Source organism: Oryzias latipes, chromosome 14 (genome assembly GCF_002234675.1).
Source record: "Oryzias latipes chromosome 14, ASM223467v1".
NCBI lineage: Eukaryota > Metazoa > Chordata > Actinopteri > Beloniformes > Adrianichthyidae > Oryzias > Oryzias latipes.
Window position 1 is genome coordinate 10,206,812 of NC_019872.2, and position 14,940 is coordinate 10,221,751.

Here is a 14,940-nt window from a genome sequence, read left to right on the forward strand (position 1 = left end):
TAGGATAGCACAAGGGTTAAATCTGGGTTCTTATAACATGTTACACAATTAAATGCTCACTGTAATCTTTGATATTGAAATCATGTGAACAGGAAAATAAATCAAATCGTTATCTTATTCAGAAGTACAAACCTCACAGGAACAAATTACCCTAACCCTAAAGGTCTTTGCCACGGGTTTAAAGTGGCTTATAATGTAATTTAGCAAATCACAATCAAGAAGTTATAGGTCTTAGACAATGCTGGGGCCACATATTATTGATTTTATGACAGGAGCCTAAAGGCTGAAGGAAATCTGATGGACTTTGGACACGCTTGAATTAGGTCCTGGGGCCTTGAGTGAGGTCTAAGGCGCAGCTTTTACTAACAAATTAAAAGTTATCTGATGGACGCAGAATCCCTCTCAGAAAATCCAAAAACTGATGCCACCATAGTAAAGTTTTTGCTTGAATTTGAGGATACCATGTCAAAAACATTTGTGCAATTTCTTTATGGCAGCTGCTGTTGTTGTTGATGATTTCCTTCCAGAGCTTTTTCCAAAGCATCTGTGACATTCCATCTGATGGCCTGAATGATTCACTCTCCACAGACTGGTCCGATCTTAGTTTCTCTGCAAAAATAACGAGAAAGGTGCAAAGAAGGTATGAGTTAAACACCCACTCCGATGAACAGCGTTTTTGGTATTTTTAACACGCTCTTGAGGCATTTTTCTGATGGTGGAGGATATTTGTGTAGAAGATTAAGTGGACAAATGGATTTTTGAGTATTTCTTTATTCAAACAATAGTGAATCAGGAAAAAAAGCCGGTTTGATAAAGATTGACAGAAACTACAATTGGTGTGCTACAAGCTCCCTGCTACTGATGCATCCATGAACGTCTTTGTTTTCCTCGTCTGAGCTGGCATCTGGCTTAAAAACGGCTGAATAGCCCCAATATTGCTTTCAATTTCTATTGCAATGTTAGGTTGGGGGTGTGAGGGGCTGTAAGCTAGTGGAAGAGCATGTAAACAGAGAGCTCTCGGTTATGGGTGACGGGAAGGGGTGGGCGGGGTTGCTTTGTGCCAAAGGTCCTTCCCAAAACTAAGAGGCAAAATTCTAATGAACTACTGCAGAAACTTTATCCTTGAAATGACACAGGTTTTTTGATTTTGCCTAAAAACTGCATAATCATAATTTAAAAAAATTAAAACGCTTTTAAATTAGTTCAAAAGACAATCGGAGTGGGACTTTAAACAAACAAAAAGGCTGCGGTGACACTGCAGCAGCAGTGAAGGGTGTATCATGGCCTCGATTAGCTACATTTTTAATGATGGCTCTTCCTCGATCTGTTCATAAATAAACAATGTTTATGCGCTCTTTCATTCATAACTGAAGAGACCGACAGAGGTAAAAGGGTGAAAGAAATCTATGAATGAAGTCGTTGTCTCCAAACACAGATTTACATCACCCCACGGTTCCACCCACTCATCCAGCTTCTACTCTCACAGAGCCATGTGCATTTTCCTCTGTGTATGGCTAAAAAAAGAACGCTGTGAATGAGTGTGTTTGGCTCTAACCTGGATTCACACGGCAGCTGAGTCATTCCGAACAAGCTTTTTTTTTTCTCAAACCCACATTGATCCCTGCATGTATTTGGAAAAATGACAGAAAAACAAAAGGGTTGCATCCTGAAAAACCCTGATGTCTTTCATTAATTTTGTCTCTGCCTCGATGAATTATTGAGCACAGAGAGCAGCTCTGCCCCCAATGACAGCAGGATTTTTCAATTCTCATGGATGTCATTGGCGGCCTGCCACTTTGTGTCATAGAGCAGTAATAAAGGATTTGTTGACTTATGGATGTGTTATTAGCTCTAGGGTTTTTCATGCTCGATGATCATTTTATAGTGATTCATGTCAGCTTTTATCTCCTTTCAAGTGGTTCTAGAAGCTGTTTTAGTATCTATTTAATCAAATCCCAGAGTTGGGTTTTCTTTAGGAAACATCTTGTTTCACTTTTGCATAATGTTGGTGCTTTCTTGGAAACATCTCGACAAAATAAATCTCCTGCCTTTTTCACCCCTCTGTGATTGTAAGCAAGACTGTTATTTCTATGCTATTTTTAGACCCTGTATTGATCGGGCTTGTAGGCATGGTAACGGTCCGCAGACGGATTGACTGAGAGAAGAAAAAAACTCTTTTTAATTTTTTATTTTGTTGTTTTCGACTGTGCAGTGCTGCAGCTTCATGCCAGAGCTGGAGGTAATATGATAGAATGAACAGCAATGAGAAGAGAGTGATATTATAATGCAAAAGTATTGCAAAACAATAAGACATCATTTGTGTTGGGATTTGGATGAGTTTGATTGAAGTGAAGTGATTGAAATGAATATAGCTGTACTTACTACTTTTCCTAAAGTGCCTTGTTGTATTGTGGGGCTACAGAGATGAAGAGATTTATAATTAATTTTGTTGTTGTAATGTACAAAATAATAATTGTGCACTAATGGCCTTAGATGATTTATGAGGATTTATTATTGAAAGTTTGGTTGTGCACACAGGGATTATATAGCGGAAAGGGTAAGTAAGGTGCAGGAGTCTGTATGTGTGCTGCTGTGTGCATGTTTGCTCACACACTTTTGTGTGTGTGTGTGGGTGTATGTGTGTGTGTGTGTGTGTGAGAGAGAGTCAGCTGATCCCTGTCAGTCACTGAACCTTTTGAAGAAATGGGTTTCTAGGCCCTGCTGTCAGGATCACCGAGTCCCAGCATGGCTAAAAAGGAAGATGGGCTTCTTTTTTTTTTTTTCATTAATTCTCTCATCCCTCTTGCTTTAATCAGGCCAGAAACAAGTGGTGGGTCCAAATGTATCTATTTATTCCTCTTTTTTTAAGTTTTAAAAAGTTCAAATCAGATAAATCCGCTGCTGAATTTATATGTTTACTGAAAACCTTTACATTTGATCATTTTTACCCCCTTACTATGTGTTTCTTTCGGAAGCGATGACATTTTTTATGTAGTGCAAAACCTGTACATTAAGCTTTACTCATCTACTTCATAAAATTCAGTTTTTCCAAGGATTTAGTTTTGAATGCTTTTCCTTTTTTTTGTCCAAACCATAAATTGAGATAACATAAGACGTTGGGAGTTTCTGTAATTATTTAATGCTCTACTTTCCCATAGATGCACTCTCATTACCCAATCCTGCCTGTAACATGAGAATCAGAGTGAGGAAGACAGGATCAAGTTTCACTCACACAAGTGGGCCGATTGTCTTTCTATCCCCCCTCCTGCCTTCCTCACATTTCTCTGTTCTCCTCAGCAGTCCACGAGCTAATTGTAATCTGCTGTGAACTGGTTCACCCACTGTGATGTCACACAGTGGCATCGCAGGACTGATCAAGAAGCTAGACAATCCATAAGGGGCTTAGGGCGCCGACGGAGCTGGCCTATTAATACATCTAAGCTCTGTTTACACACACAGAAGACCATGTCAAACCCTAGCTGCTGGCCTGGAGTCCTGCAAGGTCCATGCACACAGAAAGTGAGATTCACCACCAGTAATCTAGATTTGTGTTCATGCATCACTAGGTTTTCACTGTAGGCAGATGCTAACATGCAAAAACTGACAGGGAGGGTTTCAATGTCAGCAGATGAATGATGAATGTAGACGAAGCTTTTAGGATTTCTGATAAGTTCTGTCATGCCGCCTTTGTGAATTGAAAATAAATTATTGATTGATTTTTTTGCATGATGATAAGGTTCTAATCAAGATATATATTTACCAGAGTATCTATTTTTTATTTGAAATTAAATGATTTTTTAAATTAGTTGTTTTGACTTTTAAAGCTCTATCTTTACTTTTATCCACCCGATTGGCCAATTCTGGCCCTTGCTGAGGTGGGTGGAGGAATATCAGATCAAACTTCTGATTTTGACGCAAATTAGAAAACACCAAAATGTTGCAGTTCCTCCAAAGACCACTGGAGGCTGGTTTCAGAAGGGAGCAATTCTCGCAATCCTCTAATGTTGTTAAATGTACCAAATTTTCCAAATGTACATTTTAATTAACCTATGCACATTATTTCAGTTTATTGTGATATAGTCAGGGCTTAAATTTGAATAACTTCCAAAATATGATGCATATGTACTTTTCTTTATTTGGAAAATTGGATTAAGCCATATTTAAATTCCCATAAAGGGCAGATGTCAATCCTAGTTTTTCATTTATCAGAGTTTTAGATAAAACATGCATTAAACTGTAAACATGTAGTTAAAAAAATAACAGAGCATTTTTGACAAACAGTACATTTTCTTTGATTATTCATCCTGATGCCATTGGCACCTTCAAACCTGTGCAATGTCTTCCGCTCATGACATGAAGAGCTGATATGTGGAAGAGCAGTGACGAACAGCCACTTGTTCCCAACCTGCAGTGCAGCTCTCACTTTCCTGACTGCAATGTTGGCTCATTGCTCTTCTTTGCAGGATATTCCCTCCTATTCCCTCCCTTATGCATCTTTTTTAGTTTCTCTCCACATATGAGGCTTTGTGTCACTCTAACCATCTTTACTAGCCGTCCACATTTCTCTTCTGACCCTCAACTTCCTCTAACTCCTTTTTTTTACTCGAACTCCTTTTACTTTTTACGACTGTTTAGCCTTCGTTTAATTAGCACACTCATGCTGCCCCGAAGCCAAGAGCTGCAACGTCTGTCCTTGCTTTAAGTCTTATCCTTTCCTTCATCCTCGCTATTCATCATCGTGCCTGTTGTGCACTTTCACACTTCTTTTTCTTTTTTTTCTGGCTTTCTTAGTTTGTGTCTCACTTTCCCTCGTCTGGCTTCTTCCATCTTTGGTCTGCCTCCAATTCTGCAGACACTGCAGAGGAGATGCCTCTGAAAAGCACATTTTTAAAAAATGAATCTTTTATGAAGTCTTTGGGTTAATAAGTCACATTTAAATGCAGTCATCTCATCTTTACATGTTTAGCAAGCTTATTTCACATTATGTTCTGCGCTGAATGGTGTGTTTGGGAGGGAGAGAGGGGTATCTGGTCCTGCTGATTTGCTGAGTCACAGTTACCCGAGCTGGAAGTGTATAAGAGTATGTGTTTGGGGATTGTATACAGTTTGTGTATTCAGCACCCAAATGACACTATTGAAGATTGGTTTGTCAATTGCACAACAAAATATTTAATTTATATTCTTGGATTTTTAAGAGAGGTCGTTTAGAGCAGATTTGTCTTTTGTCCTTCCCTTGTTTTTACTGATTGGAATAGGCATCTAGTGAACATCTCTGACTTGCAGTGAGGACAGACTTTGGCTTTGGAAGGCCGGGTCTGCTCATAGGATCTGCTGCCAAATTAGGATCGATGGCAGACGTTCACAGCATTGGCAGACTGTTCAGAACACAGCTATAACACACTGTCTGACTCACTCTGTCATATCTGTCTGCTACAAATGTTTTAAAACGAGACCTTTTGGCCCCTGACTGATGCATTGGTGACATTTGTCAGCTGTCATGCCGACAGGAAAAAAAAAAAAAGCTGACTGGTCAAAATGTTATGCTGAGCAAAGACTTCTCTTGGAATTATTTCCAAAATTAAAAATGCATCATTATGCACCACTTTTCAGTGTCACTGCAGTTTTTTTTTTCCTGGATGGAAGTCTCGCAAAACTTTTTTAAAATTATGATATTTATTTTAAGAATAGGAAAAACATCCCATCAGTCTTCTTAAAAGCATACAGTTTTTTTTTGGTTTTTAAATTTATATTAATATTTTTACTTACATAAGTATAAAAAGCTATTGGCACTCTCAATTTACTTATTTTTCTGACCTTCTACAGAAAAGAATATTGTTTATGTTGTTTACTTGTTTGTAAACAGGACGCTGTAATTACTGACAGATCAACTCATTAATGACAGAGTAAGTACATCAAGAGTTAAACTATTGTGAACTTAAATATGAAAAAAAAAGTGCTTAACTACTATTGTGTTGATATACTGAATAAAAATATGTTTTTTAATTAGGTTTTTGCAGTCATTTATTAATTATGTATGCCTACACCCCCATTCAGCCTTTCATAAAAAGAAAACATGTCCTTCCTGTTTATCTTGTGATTTTTTTTTTATATCATTTTATAGAAACATTTTATACAGAATAAAGAAATTTCTCTTTATAACAGAGTTTTTCTGATGCAGAGCACAGAGAGACAGCACTTGTGTGTTCACCCTTTGAAAAATGACATTTGAAACAAAACAGTTGGCAAACCTGTTAGCATAAAAAAACATCTTTGAGGCAAACTGTTACTGAAGTAATAGAGGAGTGATTGGAAAAGCAAGCTATATATATATATATATATATATATATATATATATATATATATATATATATATTCTATATATTCAAGCTAAAAATATGTGTGTGTGTATATATATATATATATATATATATATATATATATATATATATATATATATATATATTCTATATATTCAAGCTAAAAATATGTGTGTGTGTATATATATGTATGTATGTATGTATGTATGTATGTATGTATGTATGTATGTATGTATGTATGTATGTATGTATGTATGTATGTATGTATGTATGTATGTATGTATGTATGTATGTATGTATGTATGTATGTATGTATGTATGTATGTATGTATGTATGTATGTATGTATGTATGTATGTATGTATGTATGTATGTATGTATGTATGTATGTATGTATGTATGTATGTATGTATGTATGTATGTATGTATGTATGTATGTATGTATGTATGTATGTATGTATGTATGTATGTATGTATGTATGTATGTATGTATGTATGTATGTATGTATGTATGTATGTATGTATGTATGTATGTATGTATGTATGTATGTATGTATGTATGTATGTATGTATGTATGTATGTATGTATGTATGTATGTATGTATGTATGTATGTATGTATGTATGTATGTATGTTCAAGCTAAAAATATGTGTGTGTGTATATATATATATATATATATATTCTCACATCTCCAGCTAAGGGGCAGTAACCCCCAAGCTGGAGGAGTGGCTACAACAGATACCTAGAAAGACCTCAGACCTCTCAGTCCAGAAAAGCGCAGTGCTAGGAACTGCTAAGATTCTGCGCAGGACCCTCAAGCTCCCAGGCCTCTGGTAGAGGACCCAAGCTTTTTTTTCAAATGCAAATTTGACAGTGAAATAGGGACAGTAAAATAGCAAAAATGAGTCGGTATGATATTAAAAAGTTTGAAGTGGGTTCAACGAGAGGATGAGAAATGCGAGAAAAATCCCTGGTATGTTTCGAACAGACCTTGTTTTTGTGTGTATGTGTGTTAAGACAGCAAACTTCAGCTTTAGTCTATATCAAATGCTGTCAGGATTAAAGAAGAAAGCTTCAAAGCTTCATAAGAAACTTTGCTATCTCTGTATTTAGAGCAAGGGCTGTTACATAAGCCGTTATGCAACAGAGCAGCCAGGAAGCCTTGCAGGCTGCTTTATGCTGGTTTGAGGTGAATGCCGTTACAGCATGTCAAATAAGCCTGATGTCAATATTGCCCCCCTGCTGTTTTTTTTTTTTTTTGGTCTTTGATTTCCCTCATTTCCCAGTTGTTGTTTTTTTCATGGAGCAAACAGCTTTAAACTCTCTTTTGCCCATGACAGTTTGGTTCTTGTTTTTTAATCGTTTCGATCATTACCAGTTAAGTTCAGCTTTCTAAAGAGAATATCAGGTAATAATTTTGTGAGTCTGCCAGTCCGGATCTGTCCTCCCATGCTTCTCTGGTTTCTTCTTCAGTCTGTCTCAGAGGTTTCTGTTTCACTACACTTTCCAGGTCCTGTTTGCTAGCGTCTGCGGTTTCAGGACCACGGACAGATCCCCTGAGCTGAGCTCTTCTGGCAGAAGTCGCAGAGCTCATCCATCCAAATTGTGGTATTTCTGTGGCCTGGATTAGGCTCCCCTCAGAATGTCCTCTGTCTAACCCCACTTAAATCTATTGTACAGCAGATTAGCAGTAACATTTCCCTCCCTTTTTTACTTGCTGTCATTGTAGCTGCCTATTTTACCCCACTCTAAGTTTCTTATCTGTATATGAACAGATGGTTACACAATGACATGACAGCTTTTAGGGAGTTCCTGTCAAAAACTGTGACTAAAAACTGAGGAGCTGGCAAATGAAGCATTAAGCAGGCCTGACATATGACAGGAGTGACAGAAATAGCTGATATAAAAGGATCCAGTGAGACGAGCTGTCACTGATCATCTTAGTCAGTTAACTACTTTGTTTTTGCATACTTTTACAGCTATAAACTGAAGGTTTTTTTATATATTCTTTTTAGTCCACATATTTTTCCTAAATAATATTAAAACTAATAAATTGAAAGCTGTTCAATCTTGTTTATGGTCGGATCTGTGCCTCACGTAAAGTTCTCTCCTAATTTTGGATTGACAATAAATTCAATGACATTTAAGTAGCTCAGTCAAAAATAAAACAAAGTAAAACGTTAAAAAACGTTTTTTTCTATTTTTACTGGTAGTAGTAAAAGATTTCTTTCATATTTTTATAAAACAACGCCATCTTATGGAAAATTATAACTTTGTCCTGCAATTTATCTCTGCTATTAATGTTCTGCGTGTGAAACAGTTTGAAACATTACTTCTTTGCAGGACCTGCAGATGTCTCTGATGTGATATAAAATCAAAGTCACGATGAAATAATGAAAAAACTACTAGTAAAAATATACAGTGATCCCTTGCTATATCACGGTTTACTTTTGACGGTTTCGCTACTTCACGGATTTGCATCGTGCATTGTGTTCTGCATTCTGATTGGCTAAAAAAGTCACTCCGCTTCTTCTCTACCTGTGTGTCAATGATATTGCAGTTTAATATGTGCATGTACGTAAATCAGCTTTCCAAATTACGTACATGCAAATCATCTTGCAATTTAGAGTTTCTCTAAAACCCATAGAAAAAGAGCGACAACAACTGTCAATCACTGTTCTTCTCCTGAACAAACACAGCTGCACCGCAGGCTTGAAAAGGAGAAAACACTGCAGCTTCTCAGACTGAAGAGCATTGAAATATACCTGAGCCACTATTTGTCCGTTTGTACTTTGTATTTTTTTCATGATCATTTTAAATTTTCTCCCGTTTAATCCAATTCTTCGGGTCGCGGTGGGCGGGGCTAATCTCCGCGATTTAAAGCCTTCTGTTCACATTGATGATTAAAATTATTATTTGACAGTACAGTACAGAAGTTATTGAGTTGTTGAAAAAAAAACGTTTTTAAAGTACTTTGATTTGTGAAACAAATGTTTGAGCCTGTAAAATGGTTTGTTCTTTCTTTTCAATGTATAACAGAGTATTTAATTGTATAATAATTGTAAAAAAAAAAGAGGTTTCTACTTCACGGATTTTGCCTATCACGGGTTCTTTTTGGAACGTAACCCCCGCGATAAACAAGGGTTTACTGTATGTGAAACTGAAAGAGCAGATGACAAGTTTGTCCACTAGAGGGCGAGATAGGACCATGGCATAAATCTCTCTCAATTAAATAAGGGTCATTAGCATCATTTTATCCTATTTTAAAATTAGGGTAAAAACGTGTTTATGAAGTTCTTCTTTTATTGTTTTGGTTATAGTTTAATATGAACCACATTCAAAGGGCTGCACGGTGGCAAAGGCCCTGGTTAGAATCCCAGCTGGGACCTTTCTGTGCAGAGTTTGCATGTTCTCCCTGCGCATGTGTGGGTTTTCTTCAGGCACTCTGGCTTTCTTCCACAAAAACATGCTTAACAGATGAATTGGTTACTCTAAAGTGTGCCTAGGTATGGGTGTGATTGTGGCCCTACAACAGACTAGCAATCGGTCCAGGGTGTACCCAACCTTAGCTGGACAGGCTCCAGCCACCCTGTGTACCCAAAATGGATGGATGGGACCACAATTATTTAATGTTGTCTTCATAGATAAACCTAAATGTGGTTGAGAACAAGAGTCAAAGCTCTTGACCTTCTTTTATGCCATTACTGTTTCTCTGTCTTAAATGAAACATGATTCATCCTACACACGCCTCTATTCTTTCCTCATTATCTTGTACGAGTTGATCTTCTTCCAGTTTCAGGTTGTTTAGCTGTACCTTTGTTCCTGCTGGTGTTGTGTAACTGCGGTGGCTCTCTGGAGAATAGGGCACCAGAAACATCAAAGCAGCTTGTTTTGTCACTCATCTCAAAGCAGAAGTCAAGAATAAATTTCTGTTGCTCTTTCCTTGTTGGTTTGTTTTCTTCTTATAACTCAGAGAGGTGTACAATTGGATTTGATCTCAGTCTTTTCTGTTTTTGTGTGTGATGTTCTATTCACCTCGGACAGCTCATCTCTTCTTCATGGGTTATTCTGTTATTTTAAGTGTCCTTAAAGTTTTGTTTTCTCTGGACAACAACAAAAAACTGAACATTTTATTCTTTTTTTTACCATACCTGTCTGCATGTACAGTATATACTTGTTTTTTGTCTCCCAGATAAAAATGAAATAATAGTTATTTTACCCCATTTTTGCACATCATGCTGTTTAGTGAACCAGACATGGATCAATAAAATAAATCCTGTTGCACCCACACTTTAGCATTAGTTTGGCCATCTGCCTAAAAGCGCTATCACTGTTCTCTTGTCCTTAATAATCTTTCCACTTTTTTCAAACTTGACCTTTCTCATCTTGTTTTGGGAGCAAAAGACTTCAGAAGCCAAAACAGCAAAAGCAAAATTGATATTTTATCAGTTATAAGGGGACTGTTTAAACCTACATTTAAAAGCTTTGTTGGGATAAGGTTTTTATTTTTAGAAGACAAAATGCTTACATTTTACGTTTTCTTTTCTGAATTTTTTTTCATTCTTAGTCCCTCTTTTTTTTCTATAAATTGAACAAAAAAGTATTTTTCATTGACTGTTAGATGTAATATTTTTTTACAATTATTCTGAAAAAACAGTTTATACAATGACTTGTCCAAAACAGGCACCTTACAAATAAGTAAAACACTATTAAAATTTGAATTTTTCTTAAATAAGCAAAAAAGAAAATCTACCAATGGGGTGAAAAAATGATCTAACTAACAATTTAAAGATAAAAAATGAGCCAGTAAGATATATTTTATTAAAGTACAATTGTTTTGCTATTGAAAAGTTTTTTTGATAAGTATTTTTTCTTGAAAGACAGAAAATTAGACATTTTTTTTTATGAAATAAGGATCTTTTTACTTTCAGATTTTGCATTGTGGGAAACATTGGATCAGCAATTATTTAAAATATTGATTTACTGTCTTATTTTCCAGTTAATCAACTATTCCATGTATAAACAAACAAATCCAATAATTTGTTGGACATTTGGTTGCATTAGTGTTAATAAAATGATTGAAAATACTGTCAAATATGCATAAAATCTCTAAAGCAGCAACAACTCTTTACTGGGGTGCTGCAAGCGAGCCAGCAGAGATATGTGACTACGGACATGCTTAATTAACATTGGTTTGCACATGCTGCTGTTATGCAACAAAAAAGAGGAATGAATTCTAAAACCATGAAAATAATGTGAAAAGGAGTAATAATAAACAGGAAATGAAGCCTCTAAATAGGGAAAGTTGCCCATCAGGCTCAACAAACCAGTGAAACACAGCAATCATCTGCATGACAGTCATGTTGTTAGGAAGCAGAGGCACCAGCCCCTGAATTAATCACATCGCTGTCAGGGGGGAACAAAGCAATATGCACTCTGTTATGAAACTAGAATATAACTTCCTTCCATGTAAGCCCAGACTCGCAACACACAGATTCTGTTGTTTTTTATCTGAAAAGTTCTACAGGAATGAGTCAAACTTAGAGATGTGTGTTTGAGATGAACTTGGTCTCTGTGGATGTTGGTTACTCACACTCAGTGAATGGAAATTCCATACGAACGTCTTGCTAATGCTGTTACATCCGCTGGAACGGTATTTTGGAATGTTGATTAGTGGTTAATGAGAATCTAAATTGTTTCTTGCAAGTTAATTGCAATAAAAATGCAATAACCATTGCTTTGGTTTGAATTGAGATCCACTTGGCTTCCAGGTGGGATGATTTGTAAGAGCTTTTCATAATTTTGTGAAAAAACCACTCCAATAAAAATTGTGTTTTTGGTGTTTTTAACATGTTAATGTGGGATTTTTCTCATGATGGAGGACATGTGTCAAAAACAAGTTGGCTTAAAATTGCTTTTCTGAGTGTTTTATTGATTAAAATTGTTGTGAATCTAGAGCAGACAAAAACATGATGTTGATAGATCCATGTACTTCTTCATTTTCCTTGTCTGAGCTGGCACCTGTCTCAAACTTTACTGCTTGCTTTTTTTTTGTTGCACCGCTTTTGTTTTGTTTTTTTACCTTGGGGTTGTGAGGAGCTCAACGCTAACAGGCAAAAGTGTAAACAAAGGGATAGTGGGAAATGAGCGTAGGTATAGCCCCTGAACTCCTGCCGCTCGGCATTGGTTTTTTGACTTGGACGAAAAACAGCATAATCATAATCAAAAGATGACTGGGAACGCTTTCAAAATAGATCAAAGGATGATGAAAGTGGTGCTTTTGATGAGGATGAAAAGTCATGGCTGCCTGTGTAAGATAAATTTATTTAGTAAAATTTTAAGAGTTTGGAGCATTTTAGACTGTATTTTCCCCCTAAAACCTTGTGCATCACATTAATATTTAGTCAGTTATTCCCTTATTCAACAATTAGCTCCTTCATTCAATTCTTCACATTCTTTTCTGTGGTTTCATTGTCAGTCCCAGCCACATCCTTGTCCCCGGCTCTCCTACTTGTCATTCATAACCCTGTCTTAGATGAATGTCTTGGGGGAAGAGAAGCCCCGCTTGCTACTCTCAAATGATGCTGTACATCAGCAAATTAGCAGGTCAGCAATGTCTCATTAGAGTCAGTGATGGGCTGATAAACAGCTGAGGGACTCATCAGGTGTTCACAGGTGACAAGCATTCGCAAACAGACACCCCCTGAGATGAACCTGCGTTTAACTTGATGCAAATTTGAAAAAAGCGGTTTGTGTGTTTCTGGTTGGTGACCTCAGATCTGGAATCTCATCTGTATAAAGCTCATGCATAGAAAAAACAAGAATTAGAGACATGTTTCAGAGCAAAGGATCAGTTAGAAGACAGGTTTCAAACAGTGTGAATATTAATTCAAACTAATAAATAATCAAACTCATTGACGCGTTTTGTCTTCTGTTCATTCATTCTATTCTTCTATTGGGGCAATAGGACTTTTTTATAATTTCTACTTGGAATTTTTCTTGAATGTTTTGTTTTATTTTGCTGTGTTCTTTTTTGTGTGAAAAACTTTTATTATGGGAAATATCTGTATATGTGCAATGCAGACTGGGATGCAGAACATTTGATGTATCTGGACAAGATTCTGAACAAAATTAAAGAAATAAAGTAATACCACAAGAAAGGAATTTCACTCATGACACTGCTGTTGTTAATCTTTCTTTAATATTTAATAAATACCAATGATTTCCACTTTTATTTAAACATTTAAATGTTTTTTTCATCAGTCCAATGTGTATCTCTGTTTAAAAAAGATTGAAAAAAAAAAGTTCAAATGTGATTAAAATGAATTGACTTTATTGTGTATGCATGTCTTTTCCAGGTGTCATGCCTGCAGGACTTTTTCGGTGATGAGGACATTTTTGTGGCTTGTGGACCCGAGAAGTTCCGCTACCAAGATGACTTGATGCTGGATGAAAGTGGTGAGACAACACTCCATGTTTCTTCTGATCCATCTGAAACAGAAAAGGAAAATGATAAAGGCTACCTTTGATCACTTCAGCCAGATAACTGCTATCATATAAATTCTCCTGGAATCAGAGTGAACACCTTTCCATCAGTTCTCTGGAGAGTCAACTATTGTAGACATCTACCATCAATGTCTGTTACTTCTTTTAAAGTTTGTGGTTGTGAAAATTCCCCAGAGCCAATTCCTTTTCATTTTGTTGAGATGTGTTTTTTCTGTGTCTTGATTTGTATTTTCCTAATTTATTAGCAAGAAATACACTATTGTCAAACTTTGTTACACTATTTTTCCCTTATTGCTCACCTGTCTTTAATATATCAATGGTTACACTTTCATCCTGTTTTGCTTAGATTTTGAGGGCATGACTGTACTTTGACAACTCTGCATTGCCATGCGTACGCGCCAGTATCTTTGTTTCTTTTTTAAGTTAACCCTTGTGCTATCTTAGATGACCCCACCCACATTGACGTGTTCTCCCTACCATGATAAAGGTGGATATAGGTGGAGAGGATTTCATGTAATTCATGGACACCAGTGAGGTTCACAAATCATTGAAGAAAAAAAGTTCAGAGCACTGTCTAGTGGGTCTAGATGACCCAACTCCCAATGGCAAAGTGCCTAGAATAGCGCAAGGGTTAAACTCTGTTTTGATTCATTTAACCAAGAGAAAATATCAGAGCCTAGAAAACCTAAGAAATTGAGGGTTTTTGTCCAGTAATTGTCATTTACTTACTGAAATTTGAACTGTAATTTGTTGGGTTTCTTCGTTACTGAGTAATTTGTCACTTTGTAATGCATTACAAACACTGCCCACTGGCACTTCATCTCACCTATTGCGCTACTGTTCCCCTTTCTCATCACTGCCCTTCTTCTACCATCTTCCCTTTGCACCCCTCTGTCCAAGCTTTAGTGTTTTTCTCTCTTTGCCCCATCCCTCCCAGTGTCTCCTCCATGAAATCATCTCTGGCTTTTGTTAAAAGGTTTGTTCAGTTCATTTGCTCACTCAATGACGCCTCGTCCAGTAAATAATACCCATCCCACCTCAGCAACTAACCTCCGTCTCTTTCAGCCTTTCGTCTCTGTTTCTCTACCCCCCTCGCTCCCTTTCATTTGTAAAACAT

At 36.7% G+C, this 14,940-nt stretch overlaps 1 protein-coding gene across 2 annotated transcripts in view; it reads left to right on the forward strand.

Moving 5' to 3' along the window:
* LOC101167140 (serine/threonine-protein kinase DCLK1) overlaps nt 1-14,940 on the forward strand; it is a 50,252-nt gene that overhangs the window by 2,088 nt on the left and 33,224 nt on the right. For both annotated transcript variants that reach the window (XM_020708784.2, XM_011483309.3), the window contains exon 4: nt 13,676-13,775. In XM_020708784.2, the coding sequence (XP_020564443.1) occupies nt 13,676-13,775 (100 nt within the window). The remainder of the gene's footprint in view (nt 1-13,675; nt 13,776-14,940) is intronic.